Source organism: Aquarana catesbeiana, linkage group LG01 (genome assembly GCF_042186555.1).
Source record: "Aquarana catesbeiana isolate 2022-GZ linkage group LG01, ASM4218655v1, whole genome shotgun sequence".
NCBI lineage: Eukaryota > Metazoa > Chordata > Amphibia > Anura > Ranidae > Aquarana > Aquarana catesbeiana.
Genome location: NC_133324.1, coordinates 449425751 through 449450532, shown reverse-complemented (window position 1 = coordinate 449450532; position 24782 = coordinate 449425751). Strand labels below are relative to the sequence as shown.

At 43.8% G+C, this 24782-nt stretch overlaps 1 protein-coding gene across 2 annotated transcripts in view; it reads left to right on the top strand.

Annotated features, from left to right (window-relative positions):
* The window catches only part of CNTLN (centlein), a 584642-nt gene that overhangs the window by 310577 nt on the left and 249283 nt on the right, over positions 1-24782 (top strand). For both annotated transcript variants that reach the window (XM_073636639.1, XM_073636630.1), the window contains one exon: positions 532-623. In XM_073636639.1, coding sequence (XP_073492740.1) covers positions 532-623 — 92 coding nt within the window. The remainder of the gene's footprint in view (positions 1-531; positions 624-24782) is intronic.

Here is a 24782-nt window from a genome sequence, read left to right as displayed (position 1 = left end):
CTACAAAGTGAAATAAACGTCTGCTGAATGTGTGGAAAAAAGAGGTTTAAAGTTTTACTCCATCCTAATTCTGTTACGATTTGCTTTGTTCACCAATCACTCTGATCCTCCTAGCAGGGGGACAAGACCCGGAGAATAAAACTGTCTGAGACTATAGATAAAAAGGCAATGAATTTTGCTTTCAAGGCAAAAGACGGTGCAGTCTATAAAAGAATGAAAACAGGAATAAAAGTACAGTATCTTTAACCTGTAGATGCATTGTACCTTTGTAAAGTTCGTACTGTATAACAAAAAAAGGAAATAACTATGATGTTCCAAAGGCTTTGTAATTGTATGACACTAGACTTTGAAAAAGGTCAGTGCTTAGAGACTGTCCAAAAACTTGACAAGAAAATAGATCAATTTATTCAGAATAGGTAGAGTTCTCATTGTTTTTGTGATGACATAACAAACTTGTCATCGTGGCTTCTGTATGAAGTGACTTTTTATATTTCTACGTATGTAATTTTTGTTTCCTTTTATTTTTGTTAGAGTTGCTCTTAGGACTTGGCAAAGAAGAAAATGTCAGGAGCAGCACTCCAAAGAAAAATACAGGAGATACTGTACAGTACACATTGCAGAAGGTACTTTTATCTTGAATAAACTTAAAGGGAACACCTTGATTTCCTTGTTTTGCAGAAAACTTTAAAGGCTAAGTTTATCTTTTGGGAAACAAATAATGAACAAACATATTTCTGCAGAAAACAAAATGTGCATTTATTTTTTTTTCTATGATCAGTAGATCGCAGGTGCAATCTTAGGCTCCTGCAGACTCTCACTACAGCTGTCTACCCATACCTTCTGTACTGGCAGACAGTTACTAAAGAGCAGGAAGAATATATGAACTATAAGCCATCTGCCGTGGTGGAAGACAGCACTTGTAGTTCATTCATTTACAGATTGCTGTGAATTAATGATGCTGCTGTGTGAGCTGCACTGTTTTTGAGAAGACACTGCAGGGAGAGGAACCCCCCCCCACTGTCACGGGGGCGTGGAGGGAGTGGGGCTGCTGGAGCATGTTCTACCTCAGCCCTCAAATTTTCCACTCACCTACTCTCATTTTGCGAGTGGAAAATGAGGGCTGGCGAGGGTGGGCTGCCTGGAAGCAGGGGGCGGGCGAGTACCGCCGGCATGCGGGGTTGAATGGGAGCCGTTCTCCCATCGATCACGGAGGGGGAAAAGAGAAAAGTGCAGGCGGCTGCATTATCAGAGCACGGGGACCTCGCTGTAACAGCTTACATTTCAGTTGCCCTGTGTTCATCGCACTCACCATGACATACACCCCCGCCTCCTGGCCCCGATACTTTGATAGACAGATCACACGTCCAATCCCGGGACGTGTGACATAAATCAAAGTCCCCAGGCCAGGAGGCAGGGCTGTATGTGACGGCGAGCTGCGGGAACACGCGGCAATTGAAATGTAAGCTGTTACAGCGATGTCCCCGCTCTCTGATAATCCAGCCGTCTGCACTCCTCTCTCTTCCCCTGCACAGGTAGAGCCCATTGATGGACACAGGCAGGCTGCATTGATGGACACAGGCAGGCTGCATTGATGGACACAGGCAGGCTGCATTGATGGACACAGGCAGGCTGCATTGATGGACGTAGGCAGGCTGCATTGATGGATGCAGGCAGGCTGCGTTGATGGACGCAGGCAGGCTGCGTTGATGGACGCAGGCAGGCTGCGTTGATGGACGCGGGCAGGCTGCGTTGATGGGCACGGGCAGGCTGCGTTGATGGTCACGGGCAGGCTGCGTTGTTGGTCACGGGCAGGCTGCGTTGTTGGTCACGGGCAGGCTGCGTTGTTGGTCACGGGCAGGCTGCGTTGTTGGGCACGGGCAGGCTGCGTTGATGGGCACGGGCAGGCTGCGTTGATGGGCACAGGCAGGCTGCATTGTTGGGCACAGGCAGGCTGCATTGTTGGGCACAGGCAGGCTGCATTGATGGATACAGGCAGGCTGCATTGATGGGCACAGGCAGGGCAGCATTGATGGGCACAGGCAGGGCGGCATTGCTGGGCACAGGTGAAGCGGCATTGATGGGCACAGGTAGGCTGCATTGTTGGGTACAAGCAGGCGGCATTGTTGGGCACAGGTAGGCGGCATTGTTGAGCACAAGCAGGCGGCATTGTTGGGCACAGGTAGGCGGCATTGTTGAGCACAGGTGAGGCTCCATTGATAGGCACTGATAAAGTTGTTATATTATTTTGACTTTATACTGATAAAGTTAATATTTATTTTTATAACTTAATTCTGCATAAAACATTTAAGTGTAATTTCATGAGTTAATTTATGAAGACGTGTTTAGGGGTGGAATTAGGGGTGGGGCATAGTAGGGGTTGGGTGGGGCAACTGGTTGGCGTGTACCACTTGAGACCTGGCTAGTAGCTCAGGACTTGAAATTTTGAGCCCTGTTAAACCTTACACCCAAAATATGGTTTTAACGTGTAACATGCTGCTAAAGGTAAGCTTATCCTTTTCAAGAAAATGTTTCTGTATTTTCTATATGTAATGTTACCTGTAAATAGTGTGGAAGGGAGACCAACATATATAAGGGTTTTCCAGTTTAAAAAGTGTGATTCAGCATCTTTCCCTGCCATTTTGCAACATTGGAGACTCTGAATTAAATAGCATCCCTGTATTATGGGCTTCTGACCTCAGATATTGCATCGCATACTAGCACGTTATGAAATACCTTAAAACAAAGCCCTCCAGTGATGCGCTGTCTACGCTAACCGGGCTTCCATCTTCCCCCGGTCTTCCTTTGGGGTTTGTGAGCTCCAGCTGTATAAATGTCTGGGGCCGCAATGACGTCACTCATGATGCATGCATGTGGGCGCTCTCGGCTGCGGCACGGAGCTCTGAAGGCCTGGCGCAGTATGCTGGACCTTCAGAGCACATGCGCCATCGACGTCACCGTCTGCATCTAGTGTGAATATCTTATATATTACAAGACAAGAAGTTAATGTTTTTTTACAATGTACATAAACCTGGCCATACGCTGGTTGAATTTTGTCCAATTCTGCCGTCAAAATTTGAGCCACAAGCAGCCCTGTCGACACCATGTGGCTCAACAAAAGTCAACTGAAAAATCAAGGGAGTTAGCTCATAAATTTTTGGCCGAACAATCACTACATCCTGTCAGGTAGCAGGGAAGATTCCTCAATCCAAAAAACGAAACGTGTATGGCTAGCCATAGTTATCTTTTAATATCCATGTAAATCATAGGCGTGCGCAACCTATTGCATTAGGGTGTGCACCCCAAAGCTCAAACACACATGTGCGTGTGTGTGTGTGTGTGTGTATATATATATATATATATATATATATATATATATATATATATATATATATATATATATATATTGAAAATGTGACTGATCATGCCAAAAAACTGTCTTTTATTTAAGGATAGCAATCACATGAAACCATTTATTATCACATAGAAATCACCCAAATGGCCCTGATAAAAAGTTTACATATGGAATGTTTGGCCTTGGTACAGACACAGAAGGTGGCACACACACACACAGGTTAAAATGGCAATTAAAGGTTGATTTCCCACATTTGTGGCTTTTAAAATCACAATTAGTGTATGTATATAAATAGTCAATGAGTTTGTTAGCTCTCACAGGGATGCACTAAGCAGGCTGGACACCGGGCCATGAGGAGGTAGAAAAGAACATTCAAAAGACCTGAGTAACAAGGAAAAAGCCTTGAATATGCCAGTCAGTACTGTTTAGTCACTTAACCACTTGCCGACCGCCTCACGCATATATACGTGAGCAGAATGGCACGGGCAGGCAAAATCACGTACCCATACGTGATTGCCTTCCCGCGGGCGGGGGGTCCGATCGGGACCCCCCCCGGTGCCAGTGGCGGTCGGCATTTGGCTAGGAGCGATGAGAGACGAGGGGGAGACCATCCGATCGTGGCCCCCCCTCGCGATCGCTCCCAGCCAATGAGGAACATCCCCTGCCTGTGTATAGTACACTCAGGGAGAGGATGTGATGTCATCTCTCCTCGGCTCGGCAGTTTCCGTTCTAGCGCCGAGGAGAGAAGACATGTAAGTGCACCAACACACACACACACAGTAGAACATGCCAGGCACACAAAACACCCCCGATCGCCCCCCCGACCCCCCCCCCATCACCCCTCCCTGTAACACTGACACCAAGCAGTATTTTTTTTTTTTTCTGATTACTGCAGGGTGTCAGTTAGTGACAGTTACTGTGGTAGGACAGTGAGTGTTAGCCCCCTTTAGGTCTAGGGTACCCCCCTAACCCCCCCTAATAAAGTTTTAACCCCTTGATCACCCCCTGTCACCAGTGTCGCTAAGCGATCATTTTTCTGATCGCTGTATTAGTGTCACTGGTGACGCTAGTTAGGAACGTAAATATTTAGGTTCGCCGTCAGCATTTTATAGCGACAGGGACCCCCATATACTATCTAATGTTTTAACCCCTTGATTGCCCCCTAGTTAACCCTTTCACCACTGATCACCGTATAACCGTCACGGGTGACGCTGGTTAGTTCGTTTATTTTTCATAGTGTCAGGGCACCCGCCGTTTATTACCGAATAAAGGTTTAGCCCCCTGATCGCCCGGCGGTGATATGTGTCGCCCCAGGCAGCGTCAGATTAGCGCCAGTACCGCTAACACCCACGCACGCAGCATACGCCTCCCTTAGTGGTATACTATCTGAACGCATCAATATCTGATCCGATCAGATCTATACTGGCGTCTCCAGCAGTTTGAATGAATGAATGATTTATAAAGCGCTGCAAATGCGAACTGAATCGCCTCAAGGCGCTGGATGCATTTTCTGATGTCAGCTTCTCAGAAAAGGAAGGTCTTTAGTTTTTTTTCTGAAGGCCTGGTGGTTTTCTTCCATGCGGATGTTGGTAGGAAGAGCGTTCCATAGTTGAGGTCCTTGGACTGCGAATCTTCGTTCTCCCTTTGCTTTGTAGCGGTATTTGGGAATGGTAAGGAGGTTTTGGTTAGCTGATCGAAGACTGCGATTCGGTGTGTAGTGTTTTATTTTCTCGCGGAGATATGGTGGGGCGTTTCCTTGTACGCATTTGTGGGTGATGCAGAGGGTCTTGAATGTGATCCGTTTCTTCACGGTTAGCCAGTGTAGGCTCTTTAGGGAGGGGGAGATGGATTCCCAGGGTTTTTTTCCTGTTAACAGTCTTGCCGCCGTGTTTTGGATGAGTTGTAAGCGCGCAAGCTGATATTGGGGTAGTCCTACGTTTAGGGTTCCCAAAAACGCAGTGTTAGCGGGATCAGCCCAGATATCCGCTAGCACCTGCATTTTGCCCCTCCGCCCGGCCCAGCCCACCCAAGTGCAGTATCGATTGATCACTGTCACTTACAAAACATTAAACGCATAACTGCAGCGTTTGCAGAGTCAGGCCTGATCCCTGCGATCACTAACAGTTTTTTTGGTAGCGTTTTGGTGAACTGGCAAGCACCAGCGGCCTAGTACACCCCGGACATAGTCAAACCAGCACTGCAGTAACACTTGGTGACGTGGCGAGTCCCATAAGTGCAGTTCAAGCTGGTGAGGTGGCAAGCACAAGTAGTGTCCCGCTGCCACCAAAAAGACAAACACAGGCCGTCGTGCCCATAGTGCCCTTCCTGCTGCATTCGCCAATCCTAATTGGGAACCGACCACTTCTGCAGAGCCCGTACTTCCCCCATTCACATCCCCAACCAAATGCAGTCGGCTGCATGAGAGGCATTTTCTTTATGTCCTCCCGAGTACCCCTACCCAACAAACCCCCCCCCAAAAAAGATGTTGTGTCTGCAGCAAGCGCGGATATAGGCGTGACACCCGCTATTATTGTCCCTCCTGTCCTGACAATCCTGGTCTTTGCATTGGTGAATGTTTTGAACGCTACCATTCACTAGGTGAGTATTAGCGTAGGGTACAGCACTGCACAGACTAGACACACTTTCACAGGGTCTCCCAAGATGCCATCACATTTTGAGAGACCCGAACCTGGAACCGGTTACAGTTATAAAAGTTAGTTACAAAAAAAAGTGTAAAAAAAAAAAAAAAAAAAAAAAACACATACAAAAATATAAAATAAAAAAAAATAGTTGTCGTTTTATTGTTCTCTCTCTCTCTATTCTCTCTCTCTATTGTTCTGCTCTTTTTTACTGTATTCTATTCTTCAATGTTTTATTGTTATTATGTTTTATCATGTTTGTTTTTCAGGTCTGCAATTTTTTATACTTTACCGTTTACTGTGCTTTATTGTTAACCATTTTTTTGTCTTCAGGTACGCCATTCACGACTTTGAGTGGTTATACCAGAATGATGCCTGCAGGTTTAGGTATCATCTTGATATCATTCTTTTCAGCCAGCGGTCGGCTTTCATGTAAAAGCAATCCTAGCGGCTAATGAGCCTCTAGACTGCTTTTACAAGCAGTGGGAGGGAATGCCCCCCCCCCCCCGTCTTCCGTGTTTTTCTCTGGCTCTCCTGTCTCAACAGGGAACCTGAGAATGCAGCTGGTGATTCAGCCAGCTGACCATAGAGCTGATCAGAGACCAGAGTGGCTCCAAACATCTCTATGGCCTAAGAAACCGGAAGCTACGAGCATTTTATGACTTAGATTTTGCTGGATGTAAACAGCGCCATTGGGAAATTGGGAAAGCATTTTATCACACCGATCTTGGTGTGGTCAGATGCTTTGAGGGCAGAGGAGAAATCTAGGGTCTAATAGACCCCAATTTTTTCAAAAAAGAGTACCTGTCACCACCTATTGCTATGATAGGGGATATTTACATTCCCTGAGATAACAATAAAAATGATTTAAAAAAAAAAAATATGAAAGGAACAGTTTAAAAATAAGATAAAAAAGCAAAAAAATAATAAAGAAAAAAAAAAAAAAAAAGCACCCCTGTCCCCCCTGCTCTCGCGCTAAGGCGAACGAAAGCGTCGGTCTGGCGTCAAATGTAAACAGCAATTGCACCATGCATGTGAGGTATCACCGCGAAGGTCAGATCGAGGGCAGTAATTTTAGCAGTAGACATCCTCTGTAAATCTAAAGTGGTAACCTGTAAAGGCTTTTAAAAATGTATTTAGTTTGTCGCCACTGCACGTTTGTGCGCAATTTTAAAGCATGTCATGTTTGGTATCCATGTACTCGGCCTAAGATCATCTTTTTTATTTCATCAAACATTTGGGCAATATAGTGTGTTTTAGTGCATTAAAATTTTAAAAAGTGTGTTTTTTCCCCAAAAAATGCGTTTGAAAAATCACTGCGCAAATACTGTGTGAAAAAAAAAAATGAAACACCCACCATTTTAATCTGTAGGGCATTTGCTTTAAAAAAATATATAATGTGTGGGGGTTCAAAGTAATTTTCTTGCAAAAAAAAATAATTTTTTCATGTAATCAAAAAGTGTCAGAAAGGGCTTTGTATTCAAGTGGTTAGAAGAGTGGGTTATGTGTGACATAAGCTTCTAAATGTTGTGCATAAAATGCCAGGACAGTTCAAACCCCCCCCAAATGACCCCATTTTGGAAAGTAGACACCCCAAGCTATTTGCTGAGAGGCATGTCGAGTCCATGGAATATTTTATATTGTGACACAAGTTGCGGGAAAGAGACAATTTTTTTTTTTTTTTGCACAAAGTTGTCACTAAATGATATATTGCTCAAATATGCCATGGGAATATGTGGAATTGCACCCCAAAATACATTCTGCTGCGTCTCCTGAGTACGGGGATACCACATGTGTGGGACTTTTTGGGAGCCTAGCCGCGCACGGGACCCCGAAAACCAAGCACCGCCTTCAGGCTTTCTAAGGGCGTAAATTTTTGATTTCACTCTTCCCTGCCTATCACAGTTTCGGAGGCCATGGAATGCAAAACCCCCCCCCCCCCCAAATGACCCCATTTTGGAAAGTAGACATCCCAAGCTATTTGCTGAGAGGTATAGTGAGTATTTTGCAGACCTCACTTTTTGTCACAAAGTTTTGAAAATTGAAAAAAGAAAAAAAAAAATTTTTTTCTTGTCTTTCTTTATTTTCAAAAACAAATGAGAGCTGCAAAATACTCACCATGCCTCTCAGCAAATAGCTTGGGGTGTCTACTTTCCAAAATGGGGTCATTTGGGGGGGGGTTTGTGCCACCTGGGCATTCCATGGCCTCCGAAACTGTGATAGGTAGTGAAGAGTGAAATCAAAAATTCACGCCCTTAGAAATCCTGAAGGCGGTGATTGGTTTTCGGGGCCCCGTACGCGGCTAGGCTCCTAAAAAGTCCCACACATGTGGTATCCCCATACTCAGGAGAAGCAGCTAAATGTATTTTGGGGTTCAATTCCACATATGCCCATGGCCTGTGTGAGCAATATATCATTTAGTGACAACTTTGTGCAAAAAAAAAAAAATAAATAAATTTGTCACTTTCCCGCAACTTGTGTCAAAATATAAAACATTCCATGGACTCAACATGCCTCAAAGCAAATAGCTTGGGGTGTCTACTTTCCAAAATGGGGTCATTTGGGGGTGTTCATGCCATCTGGGCATTTTATGGCATTCAAAACTGTGATAGGTAGTGAGGAGTAAAATCAAAAATGTACGCCCTTAGAAATCCTAAAGGCAGTGATTGGTTTTCGGGGCCCCATACGCGGCTAGGCTCCCAAAAAGTCCCACACATGTGGTATCCCCATACTCAGGAGAAGCAGCTAAATTTATTTTGGGGTGCAATTCCACATATGCCCATGGCCTGTGTGAGCAATATATCATTTAGTGACAACTTTTTGTCTTTTTTTTTTTTTTTTTTGTCATTCAATCACTTGGGACAAAAAAAATTAATATTCAATGGGCTCAACATGCCTCTCAGCAATTTCCTTGGGGTGTCTACTTTCCAAAATGGGGTCATTTGTAGGGGTTTTGTACTGCCCTGCCATTTTAGCACCTCAAGAAACGACATAGGCAGTCATAAATTAAAGGCTGTGTAAATTCCAGAAAATGTACCCTAGTTTGTAGGCGCTATAACTTTTGCGCAAACCAATAAATATACACTTATTGACATTTTTTTTACCAAAGACATGTGGCCGAATACATTTTGGCCTAAATGTATGACTAAAATTGAGTTTATTGGATTTTTTTTAGAACAAAAAGTAGAAAATATCAATTTTTTTCAAAATTTTCGGTCTTTTTCCGTGTATAGCGCAAAAAATAAAAATGGCAGAGGTGATCAAATACCATCAAAAGGACGCAAATTTCTTTTGGGTACAGCATTGCATGACCACGCAATTAACAGTTAAAGCGACGCAGTGCCAAATTGTAAAAAGTGCTCTGGTCAGGAAGGGGGTAAATCCTTCCGGGGCTGAAGTGGTTAAATGGGTTGTAAACCCTCATGTTTTTTCACCTTAATGCATTCTATGCATTAAGGTGAAACACCTGTAGTGCTGCAGCCCTCCAGTGCCTCCGTTTTACTTAAACCCGGTTTTCTTCTCCCCAGGGACGAGCACACCAGCTCTAGCTGGTGTCTTGTGTACTGATTGATAGCAGCACAGCCATTGTCTCCCGCTGTTGTCAATCAAATCCAATGACACGGGGGCGGGGCCAAGTCCTGCTTTCTGTGTCAATAGGTGCAGAAGCAGGACTCGGGAGTGCGCCCTCATGGGTGTCCACCAAAGGAGAGCCCTTCTCCGACGTGGGAAGGTCAAAGAACAGCGCCCTCTAAGTGCAGCAGATAAACCGTTTTAATTGTAAACAATAGATATGAATACAATCACAAGAGAGTAGTATGTTCAGGCATGAAATATAGTTCATCCACTCTGACTTCTGGGTGAACGCTGGCTTAGATGTTGGTCTGCGATCTGGCCATCAATGTTGGTTTACAGCGCTTCCGGATGGCTGGAACAATGATCAGCGGTGCACACAGGCGGCATCAGTTCCTGGTCAGGTCAACAGGCGGTGCTTCACATTCGGAGCATGGGTGCTTCTCCCTCAGGCTTCACTGGTGGCCATCTTTGAATGGGGTTATTATACACACACACACACACGCTATACTAAACAGGCTCACGTAACGAGTAACAATGGCGACATAAAAACAATAATAATAATAATAGCAATACTACGATGTCATGGCTAAGACACTGCATTAACCAATAAACAGCTACTATTGGACTATGATACTTACTCCTGACTACCAGTAGGATCATGATTTATCTGGCAATGGTATATCTATGAAAAGATAGTGGTAATATTTTTAAAATTTTTAGAAATGATAAAAAATCTATTAAGTAAAAAACTTTATGTAAATTAATGATAAAAAAATCAATAATAAACAATCACTAGATATTAATTAATTGGTGTTAATCAATACCAACTATATGGCCTAGTCATTTGGGTTATATTTTACCACGTATAGATATGCATATAGAGGAGTAAGTACACCTGTACAAAACTTGTATATAGGGAGAAATTATGTATACAATATGATTTATTATATGATATGCCTATGTCTAGCAAGCAACCATATTAATATAAATAATAAAAAAATATATAATATATGATATAATATAAAAATACCTCTATTTGTACATTAAATCAATAATTAAAATATATACATATATATATATATATATATATATATATATATATATATATATATATATATATATATATATATATATATATATATATATAATCTCTAGAGTGAAACCTATTAGAAAGGCAAAAAATATACCTAAGGGCAGCACAAGGGTCATATGGGGATATTCAAATAACTTATTAAAACTTATAAAAATTCCTTAAATTGCTCAAAAAAATTAATAAACTGGCTAATAGAGAAGATATTATTATAATAATATTAAAGTGTTACTCTGTTTTATAATAGAGTATTAATTTCAATGCCTTCATTGAGGCCTCCTGGTGATGAGGAATCCAAGGAATAAATCCAATAATTTTCTCTCTCGCATAGTCTTTTATAACATTCAGCAGTAGGAAATGTTTTGGGAATGGCTTCTATAACCCAAACGCTTAATCCTAAGGATGACTGTTTGTGAAATTGTTTGAAATGCCTCGGAACACTATGTTTATCAATGCCCTTTTCTACAAGATTCTGATGTTCCCCAAACCGTTTTCGAAGTGTACGAATGGTATGACCCACGTAAAGCAGGCCGCATGGGCAGGTCAAACAGTATACTACATATTCAGAAGAACATGTAAAAAAATCTGTTATTGTATACTGTTTACCTTTGCAGAAAAATTCTTTCTGCCTATGTGTCACATGAGCACATGTGAGACATAGGGGTTTTTTACATTGGTATATCCCTTTAATATTGAAAAATGTTAAGGGAGCACTAGTGGTGGGGCATAGTGTTTTCATTTTGCTAGGAGCTATTTGGGCTTTGATTGTTTTTTTTGCTCGTCTGTATGTGATGAGAGGTCGGTCACTGACTATAGATTAAAGGTGGGGATCCTGCCTCAATATTAGGCCAGTGTCTTACAAAGATCTTTTCCATCCTCCTAAATTTTTTATGGAATTGCGTGACAAATCGGACAGATTGAGAACTGTCAACGGGTTTGGCATTTCTACCACTCCTAAGGTCTTTGTGGAGATAGTGTTGTAAAGCATCTTCAACAATTTCATCCGGGTAACCCTTTTCTTTAAATTTTGTCTTAAGTAAATGACCATGGGTGTTATAATCTTGTATACGAGTACAGTTGTGTTTAAGTCTACAAGACTGACTTCTAGGGATATTGTTTACCCAACGGGGATGATGACAACTCTTAAAATGTAAATAGGAGTTGCTGGAGGTGGACTTTATGTAATTCTGTGCACAGTTGATGTTGTTTTGATGGAATAATTCATAAGTCCAAAAAGGCAAGCTTATCACTATCAGATACGGAGGTAAATGACAGTCCCATAGTATTGGTATTGCAGTGTTGTACAAAAGCGGGAATGGATGATTCGGGACCATCCCAGATGATGACCACATCATCAATGTAAGTCCGTAGTAAACTAAGTGAGATGCATATGGATTATTTTGAATGAAGTGGTGTTCCCAGTAACCTATAGTGAGGTTTGCGTAGCCAGGGAAAATGTACCCCCATAGCTGTGCCTTAGGTCTGGATATAGTTAGACTCAAAATAGTTGTGTGTTAAACAGTATACTAGGATTTCCAACAAAAAATGTGTTTGTCGTGGATTGAGTAGTGGATCCTCATTAAGTTAGTACTGTATGGCCTGTAGTCCAACAGTGTGGATTTGAGGTATACAGGGAAACCATGTCTAATGAGAGCCAGCGATATATGTCGGCTCCCAAGAATAATGCTGTAACATATTCAATAGATGGTTACTGTCCTTAATATATGAAGGGAGATTTTGTACTATAGGTTGCAAGAAATGATCTATGTATATTGAAAAGTAACTAGCAACGCTTTCCATGGCTGCGACTATTGGGTTTACTGAGTCTTTATGTATCTTGGGGAGGTGATAAAATATGACCTTTTTTAAAAATCGTGTTTAAGAAATGCAACTTCAGATTTTGTAACAATACCCTCCTCCGCTGATCTTTTTAACCAATTCGTGGGCTTCAAGCAAAAACTTGGGCAATGGATCAGTGGGCAGTTTTTTTGTATGTGGACCTATCTGATAGAAGGCCTTATATTCGACAGCTGTCAAATTAGGAGTATGTGTATACATAGTGGACTGTTGACATAAACGAAAAATATCAGCAAAAACGACCTAGTAAAAACGTTGGACATAGGGACCTTTGGCAAATGTAGGGTTAAATATAGATATGGGTCTGAATTTAGTATGCTGAATCGGTGGGGAAGTGGATAGATGTTGAGTAAGTAATTCGGCATAGTCGTCTGGATCCTCAGTATATAGATCCTCTAGATCAGTGGTCATCAACCCTGTCCTCAGGGCCCACTAACAGGTCAGGTTTTATGTATTACCTTGGGGAGATGCAGACTAGAATACTGCAATCACTGAGCAGCAAATGATATCACCTGTGATGTATTTCAGTTATCTTGCAAACCTGGCCTGTTAGTGGGCCCTGAGGAAAAGGGTGATGACCACTGCTCTAGATCATCCAGAGCCCTCCACCATAACAATACTAGACCCAGAGGAGATGGTATCACTGTCGGAATCATTATTGTATTTCTTGGTAGCTTGGATATTGTAATAACGTTTGACGGTCACTTTACTGATAAACCTATTTGAATCAAGAAAAAGGGTGAATGGGTTAGGAGATGCCGTAGGAGCAAAAGTAAGGCCACGTGCCAGCAATGACTGTTCAGGTATAGACAGAACATGATCGGATAGGTTGAAGATCTTTATAGTCTGCTTACTTTCTCCTTTTTGTGTCTACGTCTTCCGCCTCTCCTACCTCTTCGATGAGTTTTCTTTTGGGGCAGGCAAGGAGGTGATCACTAAAAAAGAAGAGGTAGAGGGTATGGGTTCGTCTGTTGAAGTGGGATCAGAGCAAACTATAAGAGATAAATGATTTGTTACAACAGGAATAGTGCTTGGTTGAGCACCAATACCCTTTTGTACTTCTATAGAAGTCACGGGGGTAGTGTTCTGAATAGGGACATCAAGTTTAAGAACCAGATTCCACACTCACTTCCACTAGGATGGTATTAGAGGTTGCAGTGGATGTGGAGGCAGACTCGTGATTGGTTTTAATAATATGCTTTTTGACTAAAGCTTTCGGTTTGGTGGAAGAAGGGCCCATGTGTAGGGGAACAAGAACAACGTGGGCACTCAATGCGGGGAGGAGCTACTAGCGCCCTTGAAGAGGAGGATCGGGGGGCCGCTCTGTGCAAAACGAACTGCACAGTGGAGGTAAGTATGACATGTTTGTTATTAAAAAAAAAAAATGTGAGGGTTTAGTAATCCTTTTAATAAGAAGTGGAAAATTTGGGAATCTCTTGATACCAAGCCAAGGTCAGGTAGATCAAGAAAGATTTCAGCCACAACTGCCACAGGAATTGTTCAGGATACAAAGAAAAACCCGCAGGTAACCTCAGGAGAAATAAACGCTGCTCTGGAAAAAGATGGTGTGGTTGTTTTTGAGGAGCACAATACGATGATGATTCTGGAACAAAAAAAAGCTGCATGATCAAGTTGCCAGAAAGAAGCCTTTACTGTACAAGTTCCACAAAAAAGCCTGGTTACAATATGCCCAACAACACCTTGACATGCCTCATCGGCTTTTTTTTTTTTTTTTTTGTGGCATTGGCGCAGTAACTTGCAGCTCAACCATGCAGCTCTTTTTTGTTCAAGTATCGTTTAATTGTGCTCCTTAAAAACAACCACGCTGTCTTTTTGGAGAGCAGCCTGTATTTCTCCTGTGGTTACCTGTGGGTTTTTCTTTGTATCCTGAGCAATTCTTCTGCCAGTTGTGGCTGCATTCTTTCTCGGTCTACCTGACCTTGGCTTGGTATCAAAAGAGCCCCTAATTTTCCCCTTCTTAATACGTGATTAAACAGTATTGACTGGCATATTCAAAGCTTTGGATATCCTTTTATATCCTTTTCCATCTTTGTAAAGTTTCATTAACTTGTTACGCATGTCTTTTGACTGTTCTTTTCTACTTCCGCATGGCTCAGTGTCTAGCCTGCTTAGTGCATCCATGTGAGAGCTAACAAACGAATTGACTATGCACAGACACTAATTGTGATTTAAAAAGCCACAAATGTGGGAAATTGACTTTTAATTGCCATTTTAACCTGTGTGTGCCACCTTCTGTGTCTGTACCAAGGCCAAACATTCCAGGGTATGTAAACTTTTTATCAGGGCCATTTGGGTGATTTCTGTTATCATTATGATTTAAAAAGGATAAAAAAAAAACTATGTGATAATAAATGGCTTCATGTGATTGCTATTCTTAAATGAAAGACAGTTTTTTGGCATTCAATATTAATGCCAACATTTCACTATTTCTACCAGGGTATGCAAACGTTTGCGCACAACTGTATATACACTATATTGTCAAAAGTATTGCCTTTACATGCACATAAAATTTAATGGCATCTCGGTCTTAGTCCGTAGGGTTCAATATTGAATTGGCACACCCTTTGCAGCTATAACAGCTTCAACTCTTTTGGGAAGTCTGTCCACAAGGTTTAGGAGTGTGTCTATGGGAATTATTTGACCATTCTTCCAGAAGTGCATTTGTGAGGTCAGGCACTGATGTTGGACGAGAAGGCCTGGCTCGCAGTATCCCCTCTAATTCATCCTAAAGGTGTTCTATCGGGTTGAGGTCAGGACTCTGTGCAGGTCAGTCAAGTTCCTCCACCCCAAACTCACTCATCAATGTCTTTATGGACCATACTTTGTGCACTAGTCCAAATCATTTGGTGGAGGGGGGATTAGGTTGTGGGGTTGTTTTTTAGGGGTTGAGCTTGGCCCCTTTGTTCCAGTGAAGGGAACCAGTCGGCATACCAAGATATTTTGGACTATTTAATGCTCCCAACTTTGTGGGAACAGTTTGAGGATGGCTCCTTCCTGTTCCAACATGACTGCACACCAGTGCACAAAGCAAGGTCCATTAAGACAAGGACTTGGCAAGGACGGTGGAAAATTAACTTCAAGTGCAAAAATTCACATTATAATGCCCCGTACACACGGTCAGACTTTGTTCGGACATTCCGACAACAAAATCCTAGGATTTTTTCCGACGGATGTTGGCTCAAACTTGTCTTGCATACACACGGTCACACAAAGTTGTCGGAAAATCCGATCGTTCTAAACGCGGTGACGTAAAACACGTACGTCGGGACTATAAACGGGGCAGTGGCCAATAGCTTTCATCTCTTTATTTATTCTGAGCATGCGTGGCACTTTGTCCGTCGGATTTGTGTACACACGATCGGAATTTCCGACAACGGATTTTGTTGTCGGAAAATTTTATCTCCTGCTCTCCAACTTTGTGTGTCGGAAAATCCGATGGAAAATGTCCGATGGAGCCCACACACGGTCGGAATTTCCGACAACACGCTCCGATCGGACATTTTCCATCGGAAAATCCGACCGTGTGTACGGGGCATAAGAGTAACTAAAACATATAAAATTAAATGTAACAATCTAAAAAAATAAAAATTCCAAAGTGCTATAATGGTGGGAACACTCCAACTAATAAATTGTTGCACTTGAAGTTAATCTGTATGGCAAATATCTATAGGAGGGGTTTCCACCATCCCTGATAAGTTTTGTTTTATACAGTATGTCTTATTTTCAGTTTGATGTGTATTATTCTTTTTCGTACATCACGGGACACAGAGCCACAGTATTTACTGAATGGGTTATACAGACACCTCTAGGTGATGGACACTGGCACACCCTGGACAGGAAGTTTAGCTCCCTATATAACCACTCCCCTTACTGGGAGTACCTCAGTTTTTTCGCCAGTGTCTAAGGTGTTGGTCACGAGTAAAGACGTGCTGTGCAGAGCTCCACTGGAGAAATCCTTGCTAGGGCAGGCCTTGCAACCAGAACCATTCAAAGTGTCTTTTCCAGGCCGAATTGAATGGTACCCGGGCCTCGTGTCCGAAGAAACAAGGTTTTGCCAGTAACGCTTCTGTTTCCAGAGAGCTGGACCCCGGGATCCAGTGTTTGTTTTTTTCAGCCATATTTCCCTGGCGGGGTGCTTTACAGGCCCGGGAGTGTGGATCCCCGATAACAAGGGACCCCAGTTCCTGAAGTTTTTTTAACGGAGCCCACCGTGAGTGGTGAAGATTGGGTCTGTTTGGTTTACCACAGAACCCTGCAGCCGGATAAGGTAAGGGAGATTCCTAAGGAATTTTTCTAATTCTTGTGGGTTTTCTCCTTTAAGTAAATGTTGCTATGCCTAAAGTCGCCACTGGGGGCTGTCAAGAGCACGTACCTGTTCCATGCTTGTCAATCTTGCTCTGTGTCACAAGCTGCACGCTTCCTCCGAGCCCAAGGTCCAGGTAGGATGTGGTGAGGGGTTTTTTCTTTTAGGAATGTCCCCCCATAACTTTTCTTCCAGGCTAGAGGCCATGGGTCAGTCGACGGTATGCAGTACCGCTGCCACCGCCATTACGGCGGCTCTCCATCCACCTGCCCTCCTCTCTCCTCCGCCTCAGCCCCCCTCCACCTGCAAACCGGTCGGAACGGAGCCCCCGCTCTTGCGGGAAATCTCTCTTTTTTGAAAGAAGATGGGGGGGCGGAAGGGGTGGTCGGAGGGGGGGTGGAGCACTTGCGCGGCGTCGGCATGTTTCAACGCCCACAGCATGGGCCATGCATAGCTATAAGGGTGCACTTTTTGTAGGTGCACACAGCTAATGGGGGGACACAACAGATAGATGGCATGTGAGTGTGGGTGACACAGGCAGGCTTTTTCCTCAGCCATGAGTGGATTAGAGGAAAGATTAGTAGCCTTAATCTCATGTTCACAAAGTAGAAGAAAACACATTAGGTCCCCTTCTACCACCCAGGACCCTCAAACAGAGGAACTCTGGGAAAGGGGAGGCCAATCCCCCTTAGGGGACCGGAATGAGACTGATGACTCCTCTTCTGAGGAATCAAGTGGGGAAGGACCCTCTTCAACTTCACAGGCTGAGAAATTGCTGGTGCATTCTCTTACTGAAATGGTCCGCTCCACATTTAAGCTCCCCGTAACGGAGTCGGTTGAAAAGCCCACTTCTTCTGTGGGTTCACTGAAGCTTCCTCAAGCTGTGCATGCTTTTCCTGTTCATTCATTGCTAGAAAAGCTTATTTATTCTGAGTGGGATCACCCAGATAAACATTTTTTCTCTCCTAAAAAGTTTTTAACACTTTATCCTATGGAGGAAAAATTTACAAAGATGTGGGGTATACCAGCAATTGACGCTGCTATATCCTCTGTAAATAAAAGTTTGACTTGTCCTGTGGATAACGCTCAAATGCTTAGGGATCCAACCAATAAAAAATTGGAATTCCTGTTAAAAAACATTTTTTCCTTGGCATGTTCAGTAGCTCAACCTGCAGTGGCGGCAATTGGGGTATGTCAATACTTGAGAGACCACTTGAAACAGGTGCTCAAGATTTTCCCTGAACAGCAGGCCCAGGAGTTAGCCGAGCTGCCAGCAGCTTTGTGTTTTGCAGTTGACGCAATCAGAGATTCTATCCTTCAGACCTCTCGCCTTACGCTTGGGTTGGTGCATATGCGTAGAATCTTATGGTTGAAAAATTGGTCAGCCGAAGCGCCATGCAAAAAGCTCCTGGCTGGTTTCCCCTTCCTCTGTGTAAGGCTGTTTGGGGATGATTTGGACAATTATATCCAAAAAAATCTCAAGTGGGAAAAGTACCCTTTTGCTAGTTAAGAAAAGGAGTAAACGTCCCTCATTTAACGGGCTCTTTCTCCAGTGCCAGGGGCATCAGCCTCCAGGCAGTCGCAATGGCCTCCACCGTTAGGTTCAAGAGGTAAAACTCAGTCAACCCCAGGGACAAAAGAAGTCCTGGGGGAGGAAATCTACAAGACTGAACACTAAAGCCTCTTTATGAAGGGGCTCCCCCTCTCGTTCGAATGGGGGGAAGACTGCTACAGTTCTCAAGGGTCTGGCAGGAGTATTTTCAGGACAGATGGGTGGTCTACACAATAACTCAGGCTACAAACTAGAGTTCTGAGAATTCCCATCTCCTCGTTTCCTCTGATCAAATGTTCCCAAAGACCCATAGAAAAAGAAATCTCTCTTTCAAGCGTTGGAGCGACTTTTGTCGCAAAAAGGAATCATGGTGGTTCCCATGGAACAGCAGGTGTTGGGGTTTTCCTCAAACCTTTTCATGGTGCCAAAGCCAAATGGAGATGTCAGACCCATTCTAGATCTCAAAGATCTAAACCGATTCCTAAAAATGTGATCTTTTCGCATGGAACCAATCCAATCAGTACTCTCCATCCTACAGGGAGGAGAACTTCTGGCATCAATAGACATCAAGGATGCATACCTTCATGTACCTATTTTCCCTGCTCATCAGAAATATCTGCGTTTCGCAGTGGAAAAACGTAATTTTCAGTTTGTAGCTCTACCTTTCAGTCTAGCTACTGCACCTCGGGTGTTTACAAAGGTCCTGGCCCCTCCTCTGGCCAGATTAAGGGCCCAGGGTATAACGATTATAGCTTACCTAGAAGACCTGCTCTTAATAGACCGGTCGGTAGCCCGCTTAGACCAAAGCTTGATCACCACAGTCAACTACCTGGAATACCTAGCTTGGGTCCTCAACCTAGAGAAGTCTTCGTTAAAACCAGTAAGAAGACTAGAGTACTTGGGTCTGGTTATAGATACAACCCAGAACAGGGGGTTTTTTAACCCCAGGCAAAAATCAGCACCATAAAGGAGCTGGTTCAGGTAGTCAGGACGAAAAAGGGTCCTTCTATTCGCCCTTGTATGAGATTGTTGGGAAAGATGGTGGCTTCATTCGAAGCAGTTCCCTATGCTCAGTTTCATTCGAGACTGCTACAAAACAGTATCCTGTCTGCCTGGGACAAGAAAGTCCAGGCGCTAGATTTTCCAATGCATTTGTTGCCAATAGTGTGTCAGAGCCTCAGTTGGTGGTTGGTACCCGAGAATCTGCGGAAAGGGAAATTCTCCTTACCAGTTACCTGAAAGGTGGTAACAACAGATGCCAGCCTTTCAGGTTGGGGAGCAGTTCTGGAAGAGACGACTGTCCAAGGGTAATGGTCCAAAACCGAGAGGACCTTACCCATCTACATTCTAGAGATTCGGGCAGCGTACCTATCCCTAATGGCCTGGACGTTCAGGTTGCAGGGTTGTCCTGTCAGGATCCAATCCGGCAATGCCACAGCATTGGCTTATATCAATCACCAAAGGGGCACCAGGAGTCATGCAGCCCAGGGAGAAGAAAAAACAGATCCTAACGTGGGCAAAAAAAGCATGTGCCGTGCATATCGGCAATCTTCATTCCAGTGGTAAAGAACTGGCAGGCGGACTACTTAAGTCGCCAGCAGTTGTTCCCGGGGGAATGGTCTTTTCACCCCGACATCTGCCTGGCTATATGCCAAAGATGGGGGATCCCGGACATAGATCTGTTTGCGTCCAGGTTCAACAACAAGATCAACAACTTTGTGTCAAGAACAAGGGATCCACTCGCATGTGGAACAGATGCTTTGGTGACCCCATGGGATCAGTTCTCGCTGATTTATGCATTCCCTCCTATTCTGCTGCTACCACGACTTCGTCGCAGGATCAAGCAGGAATACAAGTCGGTGCTTCTGGTGGCCCCAGCATGGCCCAGAAGCTCTTGGTATGCAGAAATAGCAAAGATGGCGGTAGGGCCCCCATAGACCCCACCACCACGTCCAGACCTGCTATCGCAGGGACCAGTGTTCCAACCTACCTTACAAATGCTAAATTTAACGGTTTGGCTATTGAAACCCACATTCTGAAGAATCGCGGGCTTTCAGGTTCAGTAAAATCTACCTTGATTAATGCAAGGAAGCCAGCTTCAAGAGTCATTTATTATAGAGTCTGGAAGGCATATGTTTCCTGGTGTGAATCCAGGGGTTGGCATCCCAGAATGTATGTCATAGGTAGAATCCTTGCTTTTCTGCAAATGGGGTTAGAGATTAAACTGGCCTTGAGTACTATCAAAGGCCAAGTCTCGGCCTTATTGGTATTGTTTCATCGTCCGCTTGCTTCGCATTCTTTGGTCCGAAGCTTTATACAGGGGGTAACCAGCTTAATCCACCGGTTAGAGCACCCCTGAACCCTTGGGACTTTGATTTAGTTCTGTCTGCATTACAAAAACAGCCTTTTAAGCCGATACGACATATTCCCTTGCTCCTTTTGACAAGGAAGCTAGTTTTTCTGGTAGCCATTTCCTTTGTAAGAAGGGTATCAGAATTGGCGGCTCTTTCTTATAAAGAGCCATATTAAATTATTCACAAGGATAGAGTAGCATTGCGTCCTCATCCTAGCTTTCAACCAAAGGTGATTTCAGGTTTTCATCTAAACCAGGATATTGTTCTGCCTTCATTTTTTCCAGAACCCTGTTCTACGGAAGAAAAGTCACTACATTCTCTGGATGTAGTGAGAGCGGTCAAAGTCTATTTAGAGGAGACTGCTCAGGTTCGAAAAACGGATGTTTTGTTTGTGTTGCCTGAAGGTCCTAGAAAAGGACAGGCAGCGTCAAAATCTACTATTGCTAAGTGGATTTGGCAAGTAATTATTCAAGCTTATGGTTTAAAAAGGAAAGTTCCACCTTTTCAAATCAAAGCGCACTCCACCAGGGCTATATAAAAGGAAAAAAACGCACTAGATCCAAGTAACAATATTGATTTAAAAATAAAAAGGAATAATATAATAAAACAAAGTCCAAAGAGCAGCAGCTTATTTGCAGGATAACACAAAATTGGAATAGAAAAGATTCTATCAGGTGGATGTGAGAAGGCATGAGGATATCGCCTTTGGGCGCAGTGTGCTGCAGGCAGCAGTATAAGGTCCTCAGGTCTGATTGCACCCTACTTTTTGTTTGCATCTCCTTCCCCTCAGATAGCATTGCTCTGGGACATCCCATTCAGTAAATACTGTGGCTCTGTGTCCCTTGATGTACGGAAAAGAAAATAGGATTTTTATAAGAGCTTACCTGTAAAATCCTTTTCTTCGAGTACATCACGGGACACAGAGGACCCTCCCCTCTTCTAATACACTTATATTGCTTTGCTACAAAACTGAGGTACTCCCAGTAAGGGGAGGGGTTATATAGGGAGCTAAACTTCCTGTCTAGGGTGTGCCAGTGTCCATCTCCTAGAGGTGCCTATATAACCCATTCAGTACATACTGTGGCTCTGTGTCCCGTGATGTACTTGAAGAAAAGGATTTTACAGGTAAGCTGTTATAAAAATCCTATTATTTGAAGTTGCGTATCGCAGAGACCGATATTGTGGTAATATTGAAGTTTATTGAGAGTTCCATACATTAGAGGGTTCTACCATTATTGTTAAGTTCTTGATCAGTAAGTTAGCGCTGCACTTTTTTTTTTTTTTTTTTTTTTCTCTTTTTGTGGTGTGGTAACACATAACAGTGCTTAGCAGCAGGCCTTTTACTGACACTTTTATTTTACCTCCAGTATTTTATTTTAAATTAGTGGTGGGGTGATTACCTATTATACTAAAGATCTGCATGTGGAATTTATAAACCTCAACAGATTTCAGTTGTGCCCCATCAGGCCGGCCCCCATGGACAATGTGCCTGGCTGCTGAGTTCGTCGCCCCATCCCCGCACTCAGTGCACTGATCGGCACTCATAGGCAGCACTGATGGGCATTGATAGGCATCACTGATTGGTAGCACTGATAGGCACCACTGATTGGTAGCACTGATAGGCACCACTGATTGACAGCACTGATTGACAGCACTGATGGCCACTGATTGGCAGCACCGATGGCCACTGATTGGCAGCACCGATGGCCACTGATTGGCAGCACCGATGGTCACTGGCAGCACCGATGGTCACTGGCAGCACCGATGGTCACTGGCAGCACCGATGGTCACTGGCAGCACCGATGGTCACTGGCAGCACTGATGGCCACTGATAGGCGGCACTGATTGGCACTAATAGAAGGCACTGGCACTGATGGGCACTGATAGGTGGCATTGGTTGACACTGATAGGTGGCACTAATTGGAAACACTGGCACTGACTGGCACTGACAGGCAGCATTGTCACTGATTGGCACTGACGGGCAGCACTGATTGGCACTGACAGGCGGCACTGATTGGCACTGACGGGCGGCACTGATTGGCACTGACGGGCGGCACTGATTGGCACTGACGGGCGGCACTGATTGGCACTGACGGGCGGCACTGATTGGCACTGACGGGCGGCACTGATTGGCATTGATTGGCACTGACAGACGGCACTGGCACTGATTGGAACTGACTGGCGACACTGATTGGAAGCACTGACAGAGTAGAGGGGGAGTTTCACATTGAGTAGATCGTGCGGCAAGCTGCTCAGTGTGTGGCACTGTCATGTATTGTACCTGCATGTAGGGAGAGACCAGCTGTCAAAATTCAGCAGGGATGTCGGGGGTGGGCAGGACCAAGCAGCTATCGGACACAAGCCAATGATTGGGCTGCTTGAGAAAGGGGGTGGAGCCACATACACGTAGCAGCCCGCCCAGACCCCATCCCATTGGCTGGTGTTTGATAGCTGCTTGGTCCCACCCACCCCCGACATCACACATCACCGCTGAATTTTTGACAGCTGGTCTTTTTCCCTGCATGCAGTTACGTTACATGACCGTGTCGCACACTGAGCAGCTTTGCCAGCACACTATGGATCGACACAAATTAGCATCCAAATGGATTATTTATTGCATGATCACAACACAAGGAGAGTGCAACGTTTCGGAGTCAAGCAGGACCCCTCGTCAGGCATGTGATGATCACATCTACTTTGTGACTTGAACCAGTATCCAGCTGGTTGTTGCTGCATCACCCAAACTTTGAGAGCTTATCCAGGAACGTGTGCAATGGGAATATGAAGTATTACACTGAGCAGCTTGATGCACGATCTGCTCAATGTGAAACTCCCCCTCTTCTCTGTCAGTGCCTCCAATCAGTGCCACCTGTCAGCCCAGCGGGCAGATCTTGGGAGACAGCCGGCATGGGGCTACACCAACACTGCACAGGGGATTCGGGTGTGCCCAGGCCTATGATGTAAATTTTTGCAGAAGGTTGCATTATCCTTTGTCATATATAGACTTTTTAAACTACTCATTGATGCAGACCATGTTAGATGAACACAGAGATTGTCAGATACAGACATGGTGACAAATAGGTGTGGAGTTGCACACATTTGTCAGCTTCCATTCTTAGGTGATTTTTTGGATGGGTAAAATGTTTTTACATCTATGGTACAATAAGCCATGTTGACCATGACAGATTATCCCACTTTTGGACATACTGAACTGATTGGGTTGACTGGGATGAGGGTGGTGGGAATCATGTTGGTGGTGTTTTCATTTTATAAGCAACATGTTCAGACAATATTGGGTCCTACATTTTTATTTTACAAATGATGTCATAGATCTATGGTTTCCAACATCAGTCCTCAAGTACTCCCCAACAGGCTATCTTGTTTGGTGTTTTAGCAGCCATAAATACCAATCCATTGGCATTAACCTTACCCAGCACCTGGGTAAGGTAAAGAAAATCCTGTAAACATGACCTGTCCGAAGTACGTGCGGACAGAGTTTGGGAACCCCTGCCAAAGGCACTTTGTTCTATTTATCTATCTATCCATCTATCTACTGTATCTGTCAGTGGACATTCAATACTCCAAATGCTTTTTAGCATACAGTTTATCTATCAATAGTAGATCTTTCTCCGGTGTTTCTCAGTAGTTTTTTTTCCAGAGTAGATTTTAAAGGAAACAGTGAGTTGTTTCACACTAAACCCAGGCAGTAATTGCATATCTAGAGACCCGTGTAGTGTCTTCCGTTTATTTACAGATAATGTCGTGGAAGAAGTACAGCAATTTAGAGCAAATGATTTGATTGCTTATACTCAAACAAATGCCATATGGCCAGGTAATGAATGCTGTCATCTTGTTATTATGGAATGACAAACATCATGTTAGCATAATAACATACTGAACAGGAAATGCTCACTTTCATTTATGTAAAGGTGGAGTGAGTAATTGGAATTATTTGCGTACTGCAGTTTGGACTGTCACCCGGTTGTTCTAAGTTATCATCTTTATATCCTAACTCTAATTTTATTTGCCAGGTATAAATTT